Here is a 27,038-nt window from a genome sequence, read left to right on the forward strand (position 1 = left end):
AGCGGTACCTTCAACCTCACTAACCACTGAAGTACACTCATCCTGGAGAACAGAGAATAGATTTCCTATTTTCACATTTTCTCTGTTAACCCTCCTTATCTTCTTTCTGAACTGTGAACCACTTGCCACTATCACTGCTGGTGACCATTTCCTCCTTACCAGCTAAATCCATCTCGCTCTCCCAAACCCATCTATGCGAAGCTTCAGCCTCCTGAAGAAGTAGAACCTCCTTCAACACTTGAACCTGAGATTCTAAAACACAACAAGAAGCCATGGTGCTTGGTAACAGTGGCTTCAACATGCTGGTTTTCAAGTATTTTAGACAAGTCACAGAGAAAAATAAATTCTCAAATAGTAATTAGTTTAACTAGAGCATATTTTGAGATTATTACACAGAAAACTAATAGTTATGAAATATTCTATTATTATAAACATAGCAAGCAATAAACCTGTGAGGGTAATGTAGTGTCTGAGGAATAGGAGGAGTGACATCAGCAAATATTTCAGTGTTCATGACACACTGACATTATGACACTGTTGTTGGCCTACCTTGCATGGGCCAGTAGGCCTGCCGCAGTGTACCTTCTTTCATACGTTCTTATGTAATTTATAAATATGTTACTTTATATTAACTACATTTGCCATGACTTAACATACTGTTTGTATTCCTGAGCAGGTTAGCTCCACCAATTGCCCTCACCGGGGCTGTCCTGGCCACAATAGCCAGACATGTGCTGTATGGACCTATGATTGGCTATGTTGACAGAACTCTTATACAAAACTGCCGAGATTTTTGGTGGGCTGACTTTCTCTTTGCAACTAATTTTCTTAACCGTGCGGTAAGTCAATGTTTTATCTGCATGTGTGTGTGTATATATATATATATATATATATATATATATATATATATATATATATATATATATATATATATATATATATATATATATATATATATATATATATATATATATATATATATATATATATATATATATATATAAGTAGTGATGAAGGCGGCTCAGTGGCTCATTCTACAGAGTGGCTCCCACAGTATGGCTCCTACTGAAAGGGCTGCGGCTGAGTGGCTCCTTTTCACACCTATGTGCTAATGACCTTGACCTTGCGCTCGAGACCATCTCGCCCTCGAGACCACCTCACCCTCAACCCACCCCCGCGCCCCCAGCGCCCCCCCACCCACGCCCCCCACCCGCGCCCCCCACCTGCCCCCCGCCCTTGCACCCACCCACGCCCTGCCCCACGCCCACCCCTCGCGCCCACCCGCGCCTTCTGCTATGCCTTCTACAGCGTCGTCCGAATCGCCCCCGCTCCCCGAATTTTTTTCCGATTTTTTTTTCGAATTTTTTTGAATTTCTTGTGCTCTCCTCGGATCAAATTTTTGAGGTTCCCCCTCCCACTTTTACCCCCACCCCAAATTTTTTCGAATTTTTTTTTCTCGATAATACAAAGACTCCAATTCCTCGGATCAAATTTTTCTCGAAATCAAAGTCTCCATCTCCTTGGATCAAGTTTTTTCTCGATAATACAAAGACTCTACTTCCTTGGATCAAGTTTTTTGGATTCCCCCCACTTTCACCCCCATCCCAAATTTTTTCGAATTTTTTTTCTGGATAATACGAAAGACTCCATCTCCTTGGATCAAAGTTTTTCTCGATAATACAAAGACTCCATCTCCTCGGATCAATTTTTTCTCGAAATCAAAGACTCCATCTCCTTGGATCAAGTTTTTTTTCTTGATAATACCAAGACTTCATTTCCTCGGATCAAGTTTTTGGATTCCCCCCTCTCAGGGTAAGCATTCAAATGAACTCCTCCTATGGGGCATGGTACTTTCTCTTACTACAGGTCTAAACAAGTGTGACGTCACCCCACCTGTGTTTACTCGGCGGTCAGTGACGTCACGTGATGACCTCACACATACAGGGTGAATCTTGTCGACTTCCCCCTATGTCAGTGACGTCACGCGATGACCCCACACACACAGGCTGAATCTTGTCGACTTCCCCAATCTCAGTATTACACATTTCATATACAACATAGGGAAAACATTTTCACTCTCAACCCAGGATAATCCAAATAATTTCACATTTTTTTCGTTAATACCCACAACAATCCACAATTTCTTTACAAAATACAACACAAGTCTAGACATATTTCTCGTTTTAACTATTTCATCAGAAAGTCACCACAACACTTATAACCACTTTTCGATAAATTCACTAGTCACAATTTTACATATTACGAAGTTAATACGCACACACACCTCACTTTTCTTTGAACACCTTCAAAACACTCTCATAAAACATTTGAATACTCACAAAAATACCTTTGAACATTTCCAAACAACACTGAAACACTTCCAAAATATCATTTTGAATACTCCCAAATAAGATTTGACAGCTCTAATTTATCTGCACTTACACATTTCATTAAATTACAACTCACTACCCAAACTCCTCCCTCAGTCTCCAGACTTCACAACATTATCACAAAAACTAACTCAAACACTTTGCTTTGAACATCACCAAAAAACACCATCAATTACCTTTAAATACTCCAAAAACATCATTCGAACACCCCCAAATCACCTCTGAATACTCCCAGAACACCTTCATAAGTACTCTTGCACATCATTTGAACACCTTCAAAAACACCTTTGAACATTTCCAAACAACACTGAAACACTTCCAAAACACCATTTGAGTACTCCCAAATACACCACTGAATACTACTAAAACACCACTGAATACACTCAAAACACCACCAAAAACACCATAAACTAAGATCAACACCCACATCCCACAACACCCACAACACCCACATACTACATCACCCACAACCCACATCACCCACACCCCACAATTTTTTCTCGTTTTAACTAATTTCATCAAAGTCACAACAACAACAACACTTATAATCACTTTTCAACAACTCTAGTTCGACAACAACACCCACAACACCCACAACACCCACACCCCACAATTTTTTCTCGTTTTAAATAATTTCATCAGAAAAAGTCACAACAACAACCCACTTATAACATCTTTTTTGGTATCTCTAGTTCGACAACAACACCCACATCCCACAACACCCACAACCCACAACAGCCACATCCCACAACAGCCACATCCCACATCACCCACAACCCACATCACCAACAACCCACAATTTTTTCTCGTTTTAACTAATTTCATCACAGTCACAACAACAACACCCACATCCCACATCACCCACATCCCACATCACCCACAACCCACATCACCCACACCCCACAACACCCACAACCCACAATTTTTTTTTCTCGTTTTAACTAATTTCATCAGAAAAAGTCACAAAAACCCACAACTTATAACCACTTTTTCGGTATCTCTAGTTCGACAACAACACCCACAACCCACAACACCCACATTTTTTTCTCGTTTTAACTAATTTCATCAGAAAAAGTCACATCAACAACCCACAACTTATAACCACTTTTTCGACATCACTAGTTCGACAACAACACCCACGACCACCAACACCCCACAACCCACAATTTTTTTCTCGTTTTAACTAATTTCATCAGAAAAAGTCACAAAAACAACCCACTTATATCATCTTTTTTGGTATCTCTAGTTCGACTACATTACCCACAACCCTCATCAATTACCAATTTATTCACAATTTTTTTCCCCTTCTTTTTACTGAATCTTAAATGTAATACACATTCCTCTTTACATTACTAAAATTCTAATAAAATCCTCTCCATACCCATCTCCTTGTATCCACATAAATTGATATTATACTCGCATCAACTAATCTCACTACCCAACTATTGCGACATGTTTCAACACCCTCCATTCTTTTCCAATATATCATAACTTTTCAATTATATAATTTCTTTTTAAAATATTCACACATTACCTTTATTTTCAGTAAAATCTCCCCATATTTCATTAAATTTCTAATACAACCCTCCCCATACCCCTCTCCATCTCACCCACATTTCTTCACATCCACTCACCCATCTCCCAACACACCTCTTCTGAACACACACAAAAATCACATTTCACATCCACAAAAGCATCTCATCACCCATCTCAAATCCACTAAAATCACTGTAACCAAGATATTCACAAAACTCTATGACCACCTAACACACACACACACACACACACACACACACACACACACACACACACACACACACACACACACACCTCACTTTACTTTGAACACCTTCAAAACACTCTCATACATCATTTGAGACCACCTTTTCTCAATATCTCTCATCCACAACCTTTATCATCTCACTACAGAACAACCCCAAGATTACTTCGAACACTCTCATAAATCATTTGAATACTCACATAAACACCTTTGAACATTTCCAAACAACACTGAAGCACTTCCAAAATATCATTTTGATTACTCCCAAATAAGATTTATCATCTCTAATTTTATCTACACTTACACATTTCATTAACTGAAATTACAACACATCCACCATACTACTCCCTCAGTCTCCAGACTTTACAACATTAACACAAAAACTAACTCAAACACTCATAACATGAGACATTTTACCAAAACTAACACAAACACATATCTGTTATATCTCCAATATCTAAGATCACCACAAATCAAGACGCCTGCCAAATTCTATAACCCCACCACTAAGATCACACATTTTTTTTTTTTGTACACATTCTCTTAAAACATCATCATAACGAAGATCACTAAAACTATCTATACTTTTACTAAGATCACATAACATTTTGTCTTCTCTAACTCACCCACCAATTCACATTATCATTCTCACTTACACATTTCATTAACCGAAACACAACACAAATAACCCGCACATAAAAGACAGAAGCTTACGACGACGTTTCGGTCCGACTTGGACCATTGACTTTGTCAATGGTCCAAGTCGGACCGAAACGTCGTCGTAAGCTTCTGTCTTTTATGTGCGGGTTATTTGTGTATCGTTCCAGTCACGGTATTGTGCCTTTTTGTTATTCATTAACCGAAATTACATCTCATCCACCAAACTCCTCCCTCATTCTCCAGACTTTACAACATTAGCACAAAAAAAAACTAACTCGTACACTTATGACATGAGACATTACCATATCTAACACACTGACTAACTTTGAACCAACTCTGAACACCACTGATCATCTTCAAAAAATACTCTGCACATCATTTGAACACCATCAAACACCTCCGAATACTCCCAAAACACTACAGGTACATTACTACCAAATCACCACTGAATACTACCAAATCACCGTCAAAATCACCAGAAACTAAGTTTAACATCACCATCTAACATCCTTTTTATAGAAATCCCCTCAAATCACTATAACCAAGAACTCCCTCCCCATTTGGCGCATAAAAAAAAAAAGCATGAACACAAACCTAATATGCAAACACTTAGTACATGATCACCATCAACTGAAAACATATCTTGTACACACACATAATCTAAGACAACCACCAACTACAATCACCCATGTTCACTTACCTCAAAAATCACTAATATCACAGAAAACACTCATTTTTATAAACATTTCACACACAAAAAAATCATATTTGACAATATCTAAGCGCACTCACCTCACTACCACCAACACATGATGTCACACCTCACAGGACCGACGAGCTCACCTCCAGTGACGTCACACTCCCATTGTGTTACTTGGTGGTTGGTAACATCACACCCAACCCACCTTGTTTCAACCTGTTGTACCCTACATTATCTAAGAACGATTACCAGATTTTATAACCCCACCACCAAGATCACAGAAAACACACATTTTTATAATTATTCACACAAAAATCACGATCACCAATTCCATATCATGTTTACCGTCATCTATCAACACTCATCACCAAGATCACCAAAAATCTAAGATCATGCATCTCAAAACTACTATGATCACTGAAAACACTTATTTTTTAAACATTCACACAAAAATAAGACATACACAAAAATACCACAACACTTCCACCAACATCTATAACATAACATGAGCACTATAACATATCACTATCACAAAAAAATAATACACAGACACCCACATCTTATACATTTCAATCACAAATTTAAGACATGAGACATACACACCAAATCTAAGAAATTCACCTCCAACTAAGACATACACATCTTAACTAAGACATACACCAAAAACCTATACTTGACATATTGCGGTATGAATATTCATACCGCATTTATGTTGCATATCACATTTCCTCATCCACATCATCCCTAAAACATCCTTCCTTATTCATTCCGTATATCTCCTAGAGTTGTTTTAACCCCGACGGGCCCATCACGACGTAGGAGCCAGAGTGTAGTAGGTGGTGTTGGAGTGGTGATGGTTGCTCTGGCTCCTACGTCGTGATGGGCCCATCGGGATTAAAACAACTCTAGGAGATATACGGAATGAATAAGGAAGGATGTTTTAGGGATGATGTGGATGAGGAAATGTGATATGCAACATAAATGCGGTATGAATATTCATACCGCATTCGGGGAGCGGGGGCGTTCCGGACGACGCTGCAGAAGGTGCAGGCGGGCGCGAGGGGTGGGCGTGGGGTGGAGAGCGGGGGCGCGGGCGGGCGCAAGGGCGGGGGACGGGTGGGGGTCGTGGGTGGGGGGGCGCGGGTGGGGGGTTTAAGGGTGAGGTGGTCTCGAGGGCGAGGTCAAGGTCATTAGCACATAGCTGTGAAAAGGAGCCACTCAGGAAAAGGAGCCACTCAGCCGCAGCCCTTTCAGAAGGAGCCATACTGTGGGAGCCACTCTGTAGAATGAGCCAGTGAGCCGCCTTCATCACTATATATATATATATATATATATATATATATATATATATATATATATATATATATATATATATATTAGAGATCGATAATAGTGGTCTTTTTTGTCATGTTAAATTTAGTATCTATATCGTAAGATCTATTTTAAAGCTTTCAGTAACTTGTATATACTTACTTAAAAAATTTTTATTCTATTAATTTTTGTAGCATTCCAAGCCGGGATACATCAGATAAGGATAAATAAATATATCCATGTTTTAGGGCTTATTTCACCATGTATGTTATGTAGTGTAGAAGTGTGTAGATTTTCATTCGTGTCTGTGAAGTGATTACTTAGTCTCATTTCAGGTATTTATTAGGTGATCGTATGCTGCTAAGTCTTTCTGGCTTCCTTGGTTGTTTATTGCCTTCAGTGATAAGATGTATTCATGTCATTTTTGATATCCAATGTACGTTGTCGCTTGTCGATGTCGTTCTTGTTACCCATGCTTCACACCCAGTGAGGAGCTGTCGTTCTTGTTACCCTTGCTTCACACCCAGTGAGGAGCTGTCGTCCTTGTTACCCATGCTTCACACCCAGTGAGGAGCTGTCGTTCTTGTTACCCTTGCTTCACACCCAGTGAGGAGCTGTCGTTCTTGTTACCCTTGCTTCACACCCAGTGAGGAGCTGTCGTTCTTGTTACCCATGCTTCACACCCAGTGAGGAGCTGTCGTTCTTGTTACCCTTGCTTCACACCCAGTGAGGAGCTGTCGTTCTTGTTACCCATGCTTCACACCCAGTGAGGAGCTGTCGTTCTTGTTACCCATGCTTCACACCCAGTGAGGAGCTGTCGTTCTTGTTACCCATGCTTCACACCCAGTGAGGAACTGTCGTTCTTGTTACCCATGCTTCACACCCAGTGAGGAGCTGTCGTTCTTGTTACCAATGCTATCCATTTCTAGTACATAGTTGATGCTAGGTAGGAACTCCTGAGAAGCTTGACTTTCTTGCGATGAGTTTCTTCAGCAGCTAGGAAGGCAGTAGGTGAGTCAGCTGGGAAGGTAGTAGGCGAGTCAGCTGGGAAGGCAGTAGGCGAGTCAGCTAGGAAGGCAGTAGGCGAGTCAGCTAGGAAGGCAGTAAGCGAGTCAGCTGGGAAGGCAGTAGGCGAGTCAGCTGGGAAGGCAGTAGGTGAGTCAGCTGGGAAGGCAGTAGGTGAGTCAGCTGGGAAGGCAGTAGGTGAGTCAGCTGGGAAGGCAGTAGGCGAGTCAGCTGGGAAGGCAGTAGGTGAGTCAGCTAGGAAGGCAGTAGGCGAGTCAGCTGGGAAGGCAGTAGGTGAGTCAGCTGGGAAGGTAGTAGGCGAGTCAGCTGGGAAGGCAGTAGGTGAGTCAGCTAGGAAGGCAGTAGGCGAGTCAGCTGGGAAGGCAGTAGGCGAGTCAGCTGGGAAGGCAGTAGGTGAGTCAGCTAGGAAGGCAGTAGGCGAGTCAGCTGGGAAGGCAGTAGGTGAGTCAGCTGGGAAGGCAGTAGGTGAATCAGCTGGGAAGGCAGTAGGTGAGTCAGCTGGGAAGGCAGTAGGTGAATCAGCTGGGAAGGCAGTAGGTGAGTCAGCTGGGAAGGCGGTAGGTGAGTCAGCTGAGAAGGCGGTAGGTGAGTCAGCTGGGAAGGCAGTAGGTGAGTCAGCTTGGAAGGCAGTAGGCGAGTCAGCTAGGAAGGCAGCAGGTGAGTCAGCTAGGAAGGCAGTAGGTGAGTCAGCTGGGAAGGCAGTAGGTGAGTCAGCTGGGAAGGCAGCAGGTGAGTCAGCTAGGAAGGCAGTAGGTGAGTCAGCTTGGAAGGCAGTAGGTGAGTCAGCTAGGAAGGCAGCAGGTGAGTCAGCTAGGAAGGCAGTAGGTGAGCCAGCTAGGAAGGCAGTAGGTGAGTCAGCTAGGAAGGCAGTAGGCGAGCCAGCTAGGAAGGCAGTAGGTGAGTCAGCTAGGAAGGCAGTAGGCGAGTCAGCTAGGAAGGCAGTAGGCGAGTCAGCTAGGAAGGCAGTAGGCGAGTCAGCTGGGAAGGCAGTAGGTGAGTCAGCTGGGAAGGCAGTAGGTGAGTCAGCTGGGAAGGCAGTAGGCGAGTCAGCTGGGAAGGCAGTAGGTGAGTCAGCTAGGAAGGCAGTAGGCGAGTCAGCTGGGAAGGCAGTAGGTGAGTCAGCTGGGAAGGTAGTAGACGAGTCAGCTGGGAAGGCAGTAGGCGAGTCAGCTGGGAAGGCAGTAGGCGAGTCAGCTGGGAAGGCAGTAGGTGAGTCAGCTAGGAAGGCAGTAGGTGAGTCAGCTGGGAAGGCAGTAGGTGAGTCAGCTGGGTAGGCAGTAGGCGAGTCAGCTGGGAAGGCGGTAGATGAGTCGGCTGGGAAGGCAGTAGGTGAGTCAGCTGGGAAGGCAGTAGGTGAATCAGCTGGGAAGGCAGTAGGTGAGTCAGCTGGGAAGGCAGTAGGTGAATCAGCTGGGAAGGCAGTAGGTGAGTCAGCTGGGAAGGCGGTAGGTGAGTCAGCTGAGAAGGCGGTAGGTGAGTCAGCTGAGAAGGCGGTAGGTGAGTCAGCTGGGAAGGCAGTAGGTGAGTCAGCTTGGAAGGCAGTAGGTGAGTCAGCTAGGAAGGCAGTAGGCGAGCCAGCTGGGAAGGCAGTAGGCGAGCCAGCTAGGAAGGCAGTAGGTGAGTCAGCTGGGAAGGCGGTAGGTGAGTCAGCTAGGAAGGCAGTAGGTGAGTCAGCTAGGAAGGCAGTAGGTGAGTCAGCTGGGAAGGCAGTAGGTGAGTCAGCTAGGAAGGCAGTAGGCGAGCCAGCTAGGAAGGCAGTAGGTGAGTCAGCTGGGAAGGCAGTAGGTGAGCCAGCTAGGAAGGCAGTAGGCGAGCCAGCTAGGAAGGCAGTAGGTGAGTCAGCTGGGAAGGCAGTAGGTGAGCCAGCTAGGAAGGCAGTAGGCGAGCCAGCTAGGAAGGCAGTAGGTGAGTCAGCTAGGAAGGCAGTAGGCGAGCCAGCTAGGAAGGCAGTAGGCGAGCCAGCTAGGAAGGCAGTAGGCGAGCCAGCTAGGAAGGCAGTAGGCGAGCCAGCTAGGAAGGCAGTAGGCGAGCCAGCTAGGAAGGCAGTAGGCGAGCCAGCTAGGAAGGCAGTAGGCGAGCCAGCTAGGAAGGCAGTAGGTGAGTAGACACAGCGTGAATGATTTTCACACACCAGAGTTACTTAGCCGTTAAATCTCTATTAAGGACTCAGTGGAAATAAATCACTTCATCTATCTATTTCAGGTTTTCCTACGTAATTTACACATACACGATCTTAGTAACTTCAACTTCCAGCTTCCTGTAAATATAATACAAACTTCTCCGTACTAATTTCGTCCTTGTACAGTAGTCCATTTGAGTCATAATACTAGCCACAACTAAGACTGGTTTTATTGTAAAATTTTATAATGGGGCATAATTCGTTTTATATAGACTCTCACCCCTGAAGGAATATTAGGTAAATTTAATAATTATAATTATAAATATTTCTTGCACCTAAGCCTCAGTTTAGCTCTCAGAACATCTAACATAAATCTTAATGTTAATAATATATAAAAATAGGCCTAAATACCCAATTTTTGTGAATAGTAATATTCACCTTTCTGTTTCTTTAGTTATCCTATTTCGTTGACAATTCTACTTGACTGCGTGACGAGTACCTCCTGATGATGATGATGATGATAATAATAATGATAATAGGTTAAGTTAGGTCAAGTTTGTCAGGAAACAGGACACGTGTTTCCTGACGCGGTTCTTACTTATGTGATGACCCGCAGCTGGAGCTTTTGGTCAATATTACTACTACTACAGTACCACTACTACTACTACTACTATAGTACCACTACTACTACTATAGTACCACTACTACTACTATAGTACCACTACTACTACTATAGTACCACTACTACTATAGTACCACTACTACTATAGTACCACTACTACTATAGTACCACTACTACTACTATAGTACCACTACTACTACTATAGTACCACTACTACTACTATAGTACCACTACTACTACTATAGTACCACTACTACTATAGTACCACTACTACTACTACTACTATAGTACCACTACTACTACTATAGTACCACTACTACTACTACTACTATAGTACCACTACTACTATAGTACCACTACTACTACTATAGTACCACTACTACTATAGTACCACTACTACTATAGTACCACTACTACTATAGTACCACTACTACTATAGTACCACTACTACTACTACTATAGTACCACTACTACTACTATAGTACCACTACTACTACTACTATAGTACCACTACTACTACTATAGTACCACTACTACTACTATAGTACCACTACTACTACTATAGTACCACTACTACTACTACTATAGTACCACTACTACTACTATAGTACCACTACTACTACTATAGTACCACTACTACTACTATAGTACCACTACTACTACTATAGTACCACTACTACTACTATAGTACCACTACTACTACTATAGTACCACTACTACTACTATAGTACCACTACTACTACTATAGTACCACTACTACTACTACAGTACCACTACTACTACTATAGTACCACTACTACTACTACTATAGTACCACTACTACTACTACTACTATAGTACCACTACTACTACTACTATAGTACTACTACTATAGTACCACTACTACTACTACTACTATAGTACCACTACTACTACTACTACTTTCACGGCGCGCATAACGGAGATAAAACACCTCAATTATTGGGAGCGCTTGAGTTTCCTAAACCTGTATTCCCTGGAACGCAGGAGGGAGAGATACATGATTATATACACCTGGAAAATCCTAGAGGGACTAGTACCGAACTTGCACACGAAAATCACTCACTACGAAAGGAAAAGACTTGGCAGACGATGCACCATCCCCCCAATGAAAAGCAGGGGTGTCACTAGCACGTTAAGAGACCATACAATAAGTGTCAGGGGCCCGAGACTGTTCAACTGCCTCCCAGCACACATAAGGGGGATTACCAACAGACCCCTGGCAGTCTTCAAGCTGGCACTGGACAAGCACCTAAAGTCAGTTCCTGATCAGCCGGGCTGTGGCTCGTACGTTGATTTGCGTGCAGCCAGCAGCAACAGCCTGGTTGATCAGGCGCTGATCCACCAGGAGGCCTGGTCACAGACCGGGCCGCGGGGGCGTTGACCCCCGAAACTCTCTCCAGGTAAACTCCAGGTAAACTACTATAGTACCACTACTACTATAGTACCACCACCACTACTTCTACTACTATAGTACCACTACTATAGTACCACTACTACTACTATAGTACCACTACTACTACAGTACCACTACTACTATAGTACCATTACCACTACTATAGTACCATTACCACTACTACTATATGGTGCCATTGCCACTGCTGCTATGGTGCCGTTGCCACTGCTGCTATGGTGCCACCGCTGCTGCTATGGTGCCACTACTGCTGCTATGGTGCCATTGCCACTGCTGCTATGGTGCTATTGCCGCCTGCTATGTGGTGCCACTGCTATGGTGCCACTGCCTGCTGCTATGGTGCCGTTGCCACTGCTATGGTGCCGCTGCTGTACTGCCACTGCTGCTATGCCACCACTGCTGCTGTATGCCACCACTGCTGCTATGCCACCACTGCTGCTATGCCGCCACTGCTGCTATGCCACCACTGCTGCTATGCCACCACCGCTGCTATGCCGCCGCTGCCACTGCTGATATACCACTGCTGCTATGCCACCGCTGCTATGCCACCACCACTGCTATACCACCACCACTGCTGTGCTTGCCACCACTGCTCTTGCCACCACCTGCTGTGCCACCACCACTGCTGTACCGCGCCACCTGCCCTGCCCACCTGCTACTACTACCGCCACTGCTATGCCACTGCTACTATGCCACCACTGCTATGCCACCGCTGCTATGCCACCACTGCTATGCCACCACTGCTATGCCACTGCTGCTATGCCACCGCCACTGCTATGCCTACCACCCACTGCTATGCCACCACTGCTATACCACCGCTGCTGTACATGCCGCTGCTGTGCCACCGCTGCTGTGCCACCACCACTGCTATGCCACCACCACTGCTATGCCACCACCACTGCTATGCCACCACTGCTATTACCTTGCCACTGCTGTGCCACCACCGCTGCTGTGCCTTACCACCACTGCTATGCCACCACTGCTGTGCCGCCACCACTGCTATGCCACCACCCATGCTATGCCACCACCACTGCTATGCCACCACTGCTATGCTGCCACTGCTATGCCACCACTGCTGCTATACCGCCACTGCTGCTATGCTGCCACTGCTATGCCACCGCCACTGCTATACTGCCACTACTATGCCACCACCGCTGCTATGCCACCACCACTGCTATGCCACCACCGTTGCTATGCCACCACCACTGCTATACTGCCACTGCTATGCCACCGCCACTGCTATGCCACCACCCATGCTATACTGCCACTGCTATGCCGCCACTACTGCTATGCCACCACCCGCTGCTATGCCACCACTGCTGTACTGCCACTGCTATGCCACATGCTGCTATGCACCACTGCTGCTATGCCTGCCACTGCTGCTATGCCACTGCTGCTGTGCCACCCCGCTGCTATGCCACCACTGCTGCTATGCCACCTACTGCTATGCCACCACTGCTGCTATGCCACCACTGCTATGCCACCACCGCTGCTATGCCACCACTGCTACTGCCACCACCACTGCTATGCCACCACTGCTATGCCACCACTGCTGCTACCTGCCACCACTGCTATGCCACTACTGCCACTGCTATGCCACCACTGCTATGCCACCACCACTGCTATGCCACCTGCTACTGCTATACCACCACCACTGCTACCACCACCACTGCTATGCCACCACCACTGCTGTACCACCACTGCTGTACTGCCACCACTACTGCTACCACCACTGCTATGCCACTGCACTATGCCACCACTGCTGCTATGCCACCACTGCTGCTGTGCCACCACCACTGCTGCTATGCCGCACCGCTGCTGCTATGCCACCACTGCTACTGTGCCTGCCACCACTGCTGCTATGCCACCACTGCTGCTATGCCTGCTGCTGCTATGCCACTGCTGCTATGCCACCACTGCTGCTGTGCTGCTGCTGCTGTACCACACTGCTGCTGTGCCACCACTGCTGCTGCCACTGCTGCTGCTGCTTACCACTGCTGCTATGCCACCGCTGCACCTGTGCCACCGCTCATGCTGCCGCTGCTGCTGTGCCGCTGCTCTATGCCGCCTGCTGCTGTGCTGCTGCTATGCCACCACTGCTGCTGCCGCCACTACTGCTATGCCACCACTGCATGCCACCACCCTGCTGCTATGCCGCCGCCACTGCTATGCCACCACTGCTGCTATGCCCCACCCTGCTACTATGCCACCTGCTACTGCATGCCACCTGCTGCTGTACTGCTGCTATGCCACCTGCTGCTATGCCACCACTGCTGCTATGCCACTGCTGCTATGCCACTGCTGCTATGCCACCTACTGCTATGCCACCACCGCTGCTATGCCGCCACTGCTGCTATGCCACCACTGCTGCTATGCCACCACTGCTGCTACGCCGCCACTGCTGCTATGCCTGCCACTGCTAATACTGCCACTGCTGCCTGCCACTGCTACTGTGCCACCACTGCTGCTATGCCACCGCTGCTATGCCACCTGCTGCTGCTACCTGCCACTGCTATGCTGCCACTGCTATGCCACCACCGCTGCTATACCACCACTGCTGCTATGCCACCACTGCTATGCCGCCACTGCTGCTATGCCGCCACTGCTGCTATGCCGCCACTGCTGCTATGCCACCGCTGCTATGCCTGCGCTGCTATGCCTGCTGCTGCTATGCGCCACTGCTGCTATGCCGCCACTGCTGCTATGCCACCACCGCTGCTGTGCCACCACTGCTGCTGTGCCACCGCCGCTGCTATGCCACTGCTGCTGTGCCACCGCTGCTGCTGTACTGCCACGTGCTGCTGCCTGCCACCTGCCACTGCTATGCCACCTGCTGCTGTGCCGCGCTGCTATGCCACCTGCTGCTATGTGCCGCTGCTGCTATGCCCACCGCTGCTTCTGCCACTGCTGCTATGCCACTGCTGCTATGCCACCACTGCTGCTGTGCCGCACTGCTGCACCGCCACTGCTATACTGCACACTTCCATGCTGCTATGCACCACTGCTGCTACTGCTGCCACCACTGCTATGCCACCACTGCTGCTATGCCACCACCACTGCTATGCCGCCACTGCTGCTATGCCTGCCACTGCTGCTATGCCACCACTGCTGCTATGCCACCACTGCTGCTATGCCTGCCACTACTATGCCACCACCACTACTATACCACCACCACTACTATACCACCACTACTACTATACCACCACCACTACTATACCACCACTACTACTATACCACCACTACTACTATACCACCACTACTACTATACCACCACTACTACTATACCACCACCACTACTATACCACCACTACTACTATACCACCACTACTACTATACCACCACTACTACTATACCACCACTACTACTATACCACCACTACTACTATACCACCACTACTACTATACCACCACTACTACTATACCACCACTACTACTATACCACCACCACTACTATACTACCACTACTATACCACCACTACTACTATACCACCACTACTACTATACCACCACCACTACTATACCACCACTACTACTATACCACCACCACTACTATACCACCACTACTACAGTTATACCACCACTACTACAGTTATACCACCACTACTGCAGTTATACCACCACTACTGCAGTTATACCACCACTACTGCAGTTATACCACCACCACTACTGCAGTTATACCACCACCACTACTGCAGTTATACCACCACTACTGCAGTTATACCACCACCACTACTGCAGTTATACCACCACTACTACAGTTATACCACCACTACTACTATACCACCACTACTACTATACCACCACTACTACTATACTACTACTACTGTACTACCACCACTACTATACTACTACTATTGTACTACCACCACTACTACTATACTACCACTACTATTATACTACCACTACTATACTACCACTACTATACTACCACTACTACCATACTACCACCACTACTACTGTACCACCACTACTACTATACCACCACTACTACTATACTACCACTACTACAATATACTTCTACTACTAGTAGTTCAAGAAATAAAGCAGTAGTATATTTTCAGTGTCTAGGACAGTGCTGGTACACTGCAGTTGACACACAAGTCTACGTTGTACTTCCCATAGTGCTCATCCCACTGATTTATCGCAGGAAGATTGGTAAGTGATGTGACGTTTGGTAAGTCTGTCCTGTGAGGTACCAGAGCACTATGTTATTATTGTTATTGTTATTTGGTAAAAGGACACAAGGGCAATTAATGCTACATTTTATTGCTTTATTTATTTTGTCTTTGCAAACAGTACAATGAGATTTTATATTTACAATAGTGGGTTGCAATGTAAAGAGAGCCTCTATTATGCCTAGACATTATGGGCGAACTTAACATTATTGGCTTACAGACTACGTAACACTAAGGGTTATATCATAGTTGTACAGTAGGATAGTAATTATTTCATAGTTGTACAGTAAATTATTAATTATAAATGAATCAAAATTTGTATAAGACAAAAGATATATTTGAAAATGTTTTTTGTGAAAATGATTCAATTATATTCCTGTCAACAATGAATAAAAGGTTCAAAGTGATTGTTGAAGTTATGATGTGGGAGTACATAGGTGAGTAAGTGTGTACTGAGTATTTAGCATTTAGTCTAGGGTGATTAAGTGACTTTTGAGAAGAGTCTTAAACTGATTTTCAGACCGGGTTACTTTAACATATTCTGGTAATGAATTCCATATTTTGGGGCCCTTTATGTGCATAGAGTTTTTACACAGTGTGATATGGACACGAGGTATATCAAAAAGAGATCTGTGTCTCTCCAGGTAAACTCCAGGTTAACCACCAGGCCACCAGAGTTTTTACACAGTGTGATATGGAGACAAGGTATATCAAAAAGAGATCTGTGTCTTGTGTTGTGGTCATGTTTCCTGTTTAAGTTGGTGAGGAGAAGTTTGAGTAGAGGGTTTATTTATATTTGCGTGTATTGTTCTGTGTATGTAGTAGGCACATGAATCAGTATGGATGTTCTTAATGGTGAGCAGATTCAGACTTTTGAAAATTGGTGGAGTATGCTGGCGTTAGTTTAGTATGTTTATTATGCACCCCATACCCATCCTGTGGGCGGTAGTCACCCCATACCCATCCTGTGGGCGGTAGTCAAAAGATTACAGAGGTACATAATGGGTCCAGGGACTGGGCCTCGAAGTTTTGATAGCTGAGCAAGTTACAGAGGTAATGAATTCACAATTTACAAAGGTAATGAACTCACAATTTACAAAGGTAATGAACTCCAGGTAGGTCTAGTCACAATCATGACAAGTTACGTATGCTGGCGGGAGTGGGAATTTGTTATCATTCATACGTTTCACTCTAGGAGCTTTATCAAGCCTGGAGGGCGAAACGTTCCACAATGAAATGTCGCATTAGTTGCACTGGTGTCCTTTTACCTAAGATAGTAATTCTACCAACATTATTACTATTATTATTAATTATTTTAGGGAAGCATTAAACCCATAGGAATCATATAACACCTGTACAGTAGATTTGGCATTTTCCCATATATTCTAAATCTTGAGAGGCGACAGTGAACTTGACCATTTTGGTTAATGGTATTTTCTCCAATGCATTTTATTTGGTGTGAATTTTATTCTCATTACGAGGAAGCGATCAAGTCTTTAAGGTCGCTCAGGGTCAGGAAACCCTGGATGACCTTCCTCTCTCACTTCCGAGATTAATTAGATTCAAAGTTTATTCTCTATAAGGATTACAATGCTGAGTTTACAGAAATTTGGTTATTGTTTGGTTTACATGTAGTAAAATTGTGATTACAGAGTGTACCACTAGAACGTTTAGCATGGCTAGGCATTTCGGGCATACTTAGTTTTATTCTTAATTGTAAAATATTACAAATTATGAGGTAAGTTGGTATTATGGCTAAGTGACTAAATACTAGTTTGTGAGTTTAGCAATGTGAATGCTTTTGTTTTGGCACAGTATATAGTTTCAGTATTGGAGTATCACAGGATTCATTATTTTAAGACTGAGATTAATATTTCTGTTTATGTTCAAATGAGTGAACGAGTGTAAGTGTGAACCACCAGGTGGTATTCGTGTAGTTAGTTGACGGGGTGTATCAGGGAGATAAGATGTTTTCTAATGGTAGTTTTGAAGGTGATGAATGTGTCTGCAGTTCTAGAGTTCTCAGGTAGGGTATTCCAGATTTTAGGGCCTTTGACATACATTGAATTTTTATAAAGGTTTAGTCGGACACGGGGAATGTCGTAGAGATGTTTGTGTCTGGTGTTAGATTTTTATTTCGTTGATGAAGGGGCTAGTTTATCGTGCAACCCATATCTATCCTGTAGACGGTAGTGGCTAGTTTATGGTACCTCTAATATTCATTCTGTGGACGGTGGTGGCTAGTTTATTGTACAACTCATTTCAACCCTATGGAAGGTAGACTAGTTTACCGTGCAACCCATATCCATCCTGTGAGTGTTAACTTTTTACCGCAATACTTATCCGTCCTTTAGAAGTAAAAGAACATGTGGAGACACAAAGAACCTTGGAACCAGACCACAAAATGGGCAAAGGAGTACACAAATAACCCGCACATAGAAGAGAGAAGTTCACGATGACGTTTCGGTCCGACTTGGACCATTTACAAAGTGTGACTTTGTAAATGGTCCAAGTCAGACCGAAACGTCTTGAGCTCCTCTTTTCTATGTGCGGGTTATTTGTGTATCGTTCCAGTCACAGTATTGTGCCTTTTTTTTCATTATTAGAGTACGTCTGGATATATATTTACAATTTATTCTTAATTTAGGATATTTACTCAACACCAACCTCACACTTTCTAAGAAATTCATGTGTGTGCGTGTCCTCAGGCGTCGCCGTCCTGGCAGCGGTCACTGTCATCTCCCTGGCCATACCTACAATTCTATCTGCTGTCTATAATGTGCCGCCAACCTTGTTTTTTGCGTAAGTACCGCATTATTATTTTCAAAGGTAGCCAGTCAGCTCTGTTATAAAAAAAATCATCAGAATAGCACAATCTGCGGTAAATATGTCGGAAAAAGTGGATCGAATATTGAATAGAGTATATGACACTAATTTTTAAAGGGGTGGACTGGTAAGCCAGTGGAAGGCCTCGGTCAGATGACCAAGGCTCCAGCTGCAGGTCATATCACTAAGACCCACGTCAGGAAACATTTGTCCTGTTTCCTGACTAATCTGACCTAACCTAACCTAACCTAACCTAACCTAACCTAACCTAACCTAAGCCTTTTCATTCGTTATTCAATTCTGGACTAACTTTTTTTAGTAGCATTTAGGAAAATTTTCACCAAACCAAGAAACTTCAAAAGAGAAACTTAATACTTATAACTTCACTGTGTACCTATATATTTACCTGGAGAGAGTTCTGGGGGTCAACGCCCCCGCGGCCCGGTCTGTGACCAGGCCTCCTGGTGGACCATATACCTTGTACCTGTATAAACTTATACCTACTGAAGTACTGAGCGTACATAAACTACTTTCATAAAGTTTATCTTCAATAACATTGTGCCTACATAAACTGTGTCGACATAAACTGTATTTACATTCACAGTGTCTATATAAACTGGTCTAGTGGCTAACGCGACGGGCTGGAGTTTTGAGACTCTATGACCGCGGGTTCAATCCCGGCCGGGGGTATGGTCTATATAAACTGTTGGCTTACATAAAAAGGTGCCTATATAAACTGTGTGCTTATGAAAATTTATTTCCAAAGAGCACAGGGGAGAAAATTTTTCTCACTCGCGGTACATTATTGGTCTAGGACTGAAAAAAAATCTTATGAAGGATGCCCTTCGAATTGTGGATTAATTGTGAATTGTTCATGTCGGGAAATTCTGGCTTTATTACAGGAGTTAGTTGAGTTATTAATATAATAAATTTGACATCTAATTCCAGAATTGTGTTGTAAATTTTAAGACAATTTGTAAATAAGTAGATTTGTATGATTTTTTTTATAGAATGTCTTGTTGTATGTATTAGGATTTGTGTAGAATTGTTTAGTTACTCTTAGTGTTTGTAGATGAATGGTTCAGAGAACCGACATGTTGATAAATTAGACACATGTGCAACTCTTGGGTATCTTTATTGAGGAAACGTTTCGCCACACAGTGGCTTCATCAGTCCATACGTAAGAGAAACTTGAAGAACAGGAGGAGAATGAGGTAATCAGTCCCTCAACCTTGAGTCGATGTGTTCAGTCCATCAATTCTATTCAAGATTGATGGACTGACCACATCGACTCAAGGTTGAGGGACTGATTACCTCATTCTCCTCCTGTTCTTCAAGTTTCTCCTACGTATGGACTGATGAAGCCACTGTGTGGCGAAACGTTTCCTCAATAAAGATACCCAAGAGTTGCACATGTGTCTAATTTATCAACTCTTAGTGTTAAATTTGCAGCTTTTGATATATTCTTGACACTGCATATATTCTGGTAAGTATATACATTGCAGTGAGAGTAGCAGTGTATATACAGTTAAGTGTATACCTCGGTATATACACTTGTGTTTATCTTCTATTAGTAATTAGTCTTAACAGGTCTTGTCACATTCAGCCATAATGATCCCCGTGTAGTAATTAAGCTTTAAATCGACTACAACGAACATTTATCTACTATCAAAATAAGTCATATGTCGTGACTCACGAAATCGTAATGACACGATTGCAAACAAACCATACCACGGCCGGGATAGAACCCGCGGTCTAGTGATTAACGCGACGGTCTGGAGTTTTGAGACACTCTGACCGCGGGTTCAATCCCGGCCGGGGTATGGCTTCATATGTCGTGACGTAATGATACTACACTGATAATTGTATTGGCAATATCCAAAATCCTTTCAGATATTCCCAGTAGCCTTAAACATTTCATTACAGCAAAGCAGAGGTAGCCATGACTAAAGATGTCGATACGTACGCGACTCCATGGTGCCGAGCCAACTCAATCCTAGTAGGAGTCTGGGCAGGCTTTCTACTCTTCTCTGTCAAAGGAAGAAACATTAAACTCAGACTGGTAAGCACAAATCACTTCTCTCAAACTAAACTTTTTTTTTAAATGTATTGTACATGTATACAACACTGACATGCAATTAGACATACCTGGAGTTTACCTGGAGAGAGTTCCGGGGGTCAACGCCCCCGCGGCCCGGTCTGTGACCAGGCCTCCTGGTGGATCAGAGCCTGATCAACCAGGCTGTTGCTGCTGGCTGCACGCAAACCAACGTACGAGCCACAGCCCGGCTGGTCAGGAACCGACTTTAGGAGTGCAAGTGTTTATTTTTTTCCATACTTATCCTGTTTTTTATTGTGTTTATGTCTAGACGCCCAAGTTAGTAGTACTACATATACTAATTAGCAGTATAAATAACTACCCAAAACAGTACTTCCCTACACTCAATTGTAATATTCTCATACTATAAACTACTTTCAGCAAATCACAATGTTATATTCCCAAAATATAACTTCAAAATTTACTATTCAAACTTTTGTACAACTTAATCAAAGTATAATAAATTCCTTTAGTATTAAGTAGTCAGTAAGTCATATAATTAAGTCTGCCCATAATAGTGACTATTTTCACTGTAACTCATTATAAATACATAATCTCAATGTACTCTGCAAAGAACTAAAATTGACTATTGACTATCTTAAATGGTCGTATTATGTTAGAAAACTCTCCTGTCACCTGTTCACCACCATTTTGGAAAACCTTGATAATTAAATAGTAATTAGTTTAGTTAGTTTAATATGTTTATTATGCACCTCATACCCATCCTGTGGGCGGTAGTCACCCCATACCCATCCTGTGGGCGGTAGTCAAAAGATTACAGAGGTACATAATGGGTCCAGGGACTGGGCCTCAAAGTTTTGATGGCTGAGCAAGTTAGAGAGGTAATGAATTCACAATTTACAAAGGTAATGAACTCACAATTTACAAAGGTAATGAACTCCAGGTAGGTCTAGTCACAATCATGACAAGTTACAAAGGTATTAACAGATTATAGAGGTACACAATGGGTCCAGGGATTAAAATGCAAATTGCATGTATAGTTATACACGGGATATACTCTGTGACCGGAAATACGTCGTATTAATATTTTTTTGAATGGGCTTACCTTACCTGGTTACCTAAATTTAATATAATTTACGACAAATTTAATATAAAATTATTAATCATGTGTTTATTAATATTGTATAGATGAATGTATAACTTTGAAATGAATTTTAATAAATTGTTGGAAATATTTAATTCGATTAAGCTACAGTACCAACTGCCTCGTAGATGAATGGTTCAGAGAACTGCCTTGCATACCATCTACAAGGGACCAGGAGGTACAGATTTCGTAAGACAAACAATAGTAGTTACGACAACCCCACTCCAGGTGATTTGTTAGTGGCAGGAAACGAAGAAAGAAAATGGAGTTAGTATTGTAGTGATCAGGTGGTGATGACCCTCGTGTAGCCGATAGACTTTAATTGGCTCATGAAATTGTAGTGACACGATTGCAAACAAACCATACCATTAGTGAAGAGGCGGGGCCACGAGCTGAGTCTCGACCCCTGAAACCACAATTAGGTGAATATGGGTGGGGTTAGAACCCGTGGTCAGAGTCACAAAACTCCAAACCGACGCGAGGCTTTAACCCCACATGAACCAACCTTATTATTACTAATAATATTTTTGGTAATACCATTATATTTTTCAGTAGAATGTAAGTCCATTTAACTCTCTTCCTAGTGGCAGACACTGTTAGGATGGGCGGTGGCAACAACGATAGCTTCGTTAGTGCTCTATGGCATGGCTAAGTACGATACCTGGGTTGACAGAGTGCTACTACCCCCGGCACCGAGTATCGTGTATGCAGGGTTTAGTCGGGCTGCCTGGTGCCTGGCACTTCTCTGGGTCGTCTTTGCTTGCCATACTGGACACGGAAGTGAGTGACACCAGGTTATTTTCTTATCGCAATAACTCGTTTGGAAACAAATCAAGGAAGGGTCAGGGATTGAACCTGTAGAAAATGTGTTTTAGGAGTTGTCATTGGTTAATGTCTCACTCGTTTGTCATTGGTTAATGTCTCACTCGTTTGTCATTGGTTAATGTCTCACTCGTTTGTCATTGGTTAATGTCTCACTCGTTTGTCATTGGTTAATGTCTCACTCGTTTGTCATTGGTTAATGTCTCACTCGTTTCTCGATTTCTTATTTTCTGCATCTTTATACTACTTATTATTAGCATTGGTAAGTCCGAGTACACAATCCATTTCAACTCGACCAATTTGCCCATAAATTTATTACCAAACATAAATGACTCGTGAAATCGTAATGACACGATTGCAAACAAACCATACCACGGGTGAGGCTTGAACCCGCGATCAGTCTCTCAAAACTCCAGACCGTCGCGTTAGCTAACACAACGGTCTGATAAGGACAACCTAACACTACGTAGCTTACATCCTTCACTCTCACTGACAATACACACTTCATTGACTTTCATATGCATCTTATCCACTCAGGCAGATGGGTTTTATCTTCCTTGTCCCAATTAGTCGAGTGACCTTGTGTCTGTTCCACAAACAAGGCGTTTCTGGCCTAATGACCTCTTATAGCAGTTGTTCCCAACCTTTTCACCACCAAGAACCCCTTTTATTTACATTAATTTTCCCAGGAATCCCAGGCTTTTGACAAGTCTGTCCACTCGACAAGCCGAATTCATTAACAGACTCGTTTTCCCAGTTTTCTCTCTCAATTGAAAGACATACGTAACTGAGTATGCAGTTAAATATATGGCAGTATTAAAAAAATTAGTTGAATGAGATGTTTGATGCTACTTTTTATACACTGTTCAGATTTCAGGTTTAATCGCAGACGATTATGTTGGAGAGGTCTGAGCAAATCTCAGACCTCTCCAACACAATTGTCTTCACAGATATGTTAAGTTATATCATGAATTAAGGAAAGATCCTGGACTTCACCTTACGAAACAAAGCAAATACGATAGTAATTATAGACGAGGTAGATTATAGTGGGAAAATGAACAAGTTATTAGAAGACCGGGGAACTTACGTGTCTCTTAAGCTGTTCCTGTATAAAACTGGGGCCGTCCCTGAGTACACAATGCCTTATTTACCCTACAATACACTTGTTAGATGGCATCTTTAATATGCCATCCTTACATATTAAATGCTCGTGTATTTTCGAGCGAAATTAATTTTCATGTATTTCTCTTAGGCTTCGTTTTCCTTCTGCGTTTCCTCTTCCACCTACGGCTTATCCTCCTGTTCTCAAGATTCCAGAAGTAGGGAACAACCTCGATGAGACTGATATTAGTTTACATATGGTAACGTGATTATGATAAAAACGAAGCACAAAACCCATCAGGGTGACACAATGCTGTAACGTGAGTGTCTTCTTGTTGGCTTCAAATCCTCAGTGATTATTTTTCACTGCATTAAAATTTATGCCTCACTTTGTACTATTCCTTTTGCATTCATTGATTTTAAAGGGAGTTGGGCTTATAGGACACTTGGATGACTTTCTCTTATCACTGAGGTATAGGGAGGTGGATCTGAGCTTATGGGATAAGGTAGAGGGAACTGGGTGTACGGGATACGGAAATACTTTTCACTGATTTCTGGTGGGGGTCATGTGGGAATAAGTTCACCTTGTGATACGCTTCATGACATCAATCTCGGGGGATTTTTTTAGGGTGCTGTGACACCCATGAACGTGAGACTGGAACCTGTAGAAGCCTAGCTACACATAAGCATTAGCAATATGGTGCCCCTGCCCATTCCAATATAGATTGCAAGGTCAGTTATGGAGTGTATATTAATTTATGATTTACGTATTTATATTTTTTGTATTAATGTATTTAAGAGAAATTTTAATAGTCCTCTGTTACTCACATATTAATGTCCCTTTGCAGGTTTGATCAATACCTTTCTCGCTCACCCGTCATGGCAACCATTAAGTCGTCTGACATACACGATTTACCTTGTTATAATGCCACTCCAGATGTTATATACGGGTCTCGTTTACACACCAGTCTACATCGACTATCTAAGCTCTGTGAGTAATGGTTAGGTTAGGTAAAATTTGTTAGGAAAGAGGACAAGTGTTTCCTGAGGCGGGTCATAGTCGTATGACCTGCAGCTGGAACTTTGGGTCTGACAGAGGCCTTCCACTGGCTTATCGGCCCACCCCTTCAAAATACTGGCCTGGAACAGGATAACCAAGCGCTGGCTTACCCGAGTTTGGTGCAAAATCACTACCCAGTAGTGACCTAAGACTGATAGCCTCATGAGTTGGTGTTAGATGTGACTTTTACGTAAGTTATGTAAAAAGAATAGATCAGGACCAAGAATGGTGCCGTGAGGCGCATTTAGAATTAATTTAGACTTGAAATTAATTTTGTCCCACAAATCTGGAACTATAGTGTGAGAAATTGCCTGCATGAGGTTCACAGGGTATTACCTGAATTATTACATGTAATTTGGGTGAGATAAGTGGGACTTAGTCACAGTAGGTCAGAGGACGGTCACTCTTTCAATGCCCACTCCTTCACCACCCTCACACAAGCTTGACCTATTATTAAATTAATAATTACAATATTAAATTATAAAATAGTGTGGACTGTATATGATTTTAGGACTTGACTGTTAGAAATGGTCATTGGGAATATTTCTTGAGACTAGGAAAGGTTTTCTCCTAACCATATCATTAGAACAAATTTTATGCACATTAACTTAACATTTGTCACAGGAAAACACTTATTGCTGGTGGCACACACCCTAACACCTGTTTACGAGATTATTTGGTGTTTCTGGTAGTGGGGAGTAAATGATACGTCTTCGGAGGCTTCTTACTTTATTTGCAGAGTCGTGGTGGGTACACAGGCTTGTGTGTTTATGCCCATGGCCCGGGAGGGATAGAGGAGTGGACACTTCTTGACTGAGTGAAATTTGTTGCCAGAGTGAGAGCAGCGTCCCACTGACCTGGGCAGGCCTAGAGAGGGCAGCACTTGAGTACTGCAAAATGTGAACTCACCTGGCAGACAGTACAGGCTGTCTACACACCTACCTGACACACACACCCTACACTGGCCAGCAAGAAATCTAAATGAAAGGACTAATGGTGTATGTACTGGATGTGCTGCATGGCGATGCCTCGTTATTTCCCTTATCTCCACCTTAATATGGAGGTTTCATAAATTTTCTGTCCCTATTCTTCAGTGGTTGGATTATTATATGATTGTAACAACCAGTGAACACGCATTAGATTAACTGTGACGTCCTCCCCCCCCCCCCTGTATCGCTCCGCGGCTGCTGCACACCCTTATTCACTCGAAATATCTCGAAAAGTCCAAATAGCATCACATTTTAGTACACAATTATATTTACACATTGTGAATTTAGGAAAAGTATAAAATAAATTCCACACATAGCATTTATTTGAGTTATGACAAAATCATGAAATTATAAACGTGAAAAAGATTTCTTACCTCATTAAACATAAGAATAAAACCAAATGTTAGTTGAAACTAGTCTACAGTACTGTTGCTGGAACAAATGTTAGTTGAAACTAGTCTACAGTACTGTTGCTGGAACAAATGTTAGTTGAAACTAGTCTACAGTACTGTTGCTGGAACAAATGTTAGTTGAAACTAGTCTACAGTACTGCTGCTGGAACAAATGTTAGTTGAAACTAGTCTACAGTACTGCTGCTGGAACAAATGTTAGTTGAAACTAGTCTACAGTACTGTTGCTGGAACAAATGTTAGTTGAAACTAGTCTACAGTACTGCTGCTGGAACAAATGTTAGTTGAAACTAGTCTACAGTACTGTTGCTGGAACAAATGTTAGTTGAAACTAGTCTACAGTACTGTTGCTGGAACAAATGTTAGTTGAAACTAGTCTACAGTATTGTTGCTGGAACAAATCACAAATAACC

At 43.2% G+C, this 27,038-nt stretch overlaps 1 protein-coding gene across 8 annotated transcripts in view; it reads left to right on the forward strand.

The window, feature by feature from the left end:
* LOC128704854 (nose resistant to fluoxetine protein 6) overlaps window positions 1-27,038 on the forward strand; it is a 76,385-nt gene that overhangs the window by 44,810 nt on the left and 4,537 nt on the right. For 6 of the 8 annotated variants that reach the window (XM_070104368.1, XM_070104366.1, XM_070104365.1 and 3 more), the window contains exons 11-16: window positions 677-839; window positions 16,101-16,194; window positions 18,923-19,016; window positions 20,967-21,102; window positions 22,828-23,023; window positions 25,015-25,157. In XM_070104368.1, coding sequence (XP_069960469.1) covers window positions 677-839; window positions 16,101-16,194; window positions 18,923-19,016; window positions 20,967-21,102; window positions 22,828-23,023; window positions 25,015-25,157 — 826 coding nt within the window. Of the gene's footprint in view, window positions 1-676; window positions 840-16,100; window positions 16,195-18,922; window positions 19,017-20,966; window positions 21,103-22,827; window positions 23,024-25,014; window positions 25,158-27,038 lie in introns of those variants that run through there. The other 2 variants (XM_070104371.1, XM_070104370.1) reach the window with 2 other exon arrangements.

This window comes from Cherax quadricarinatus, chromosome 91 (assembly GCF_038502225.1).
Source record: "Cherax quadricarinatus isolate ZL_2023a chromosome 91, ASM3850222v1, whole genome shotgun sequence".
Lineage (NCBI taxonomy): Eukaryota > Metazoa > Arthropoda > Malacostraca > Decapoda > Parastacidae > Cherax > Cherax quadricarinatus.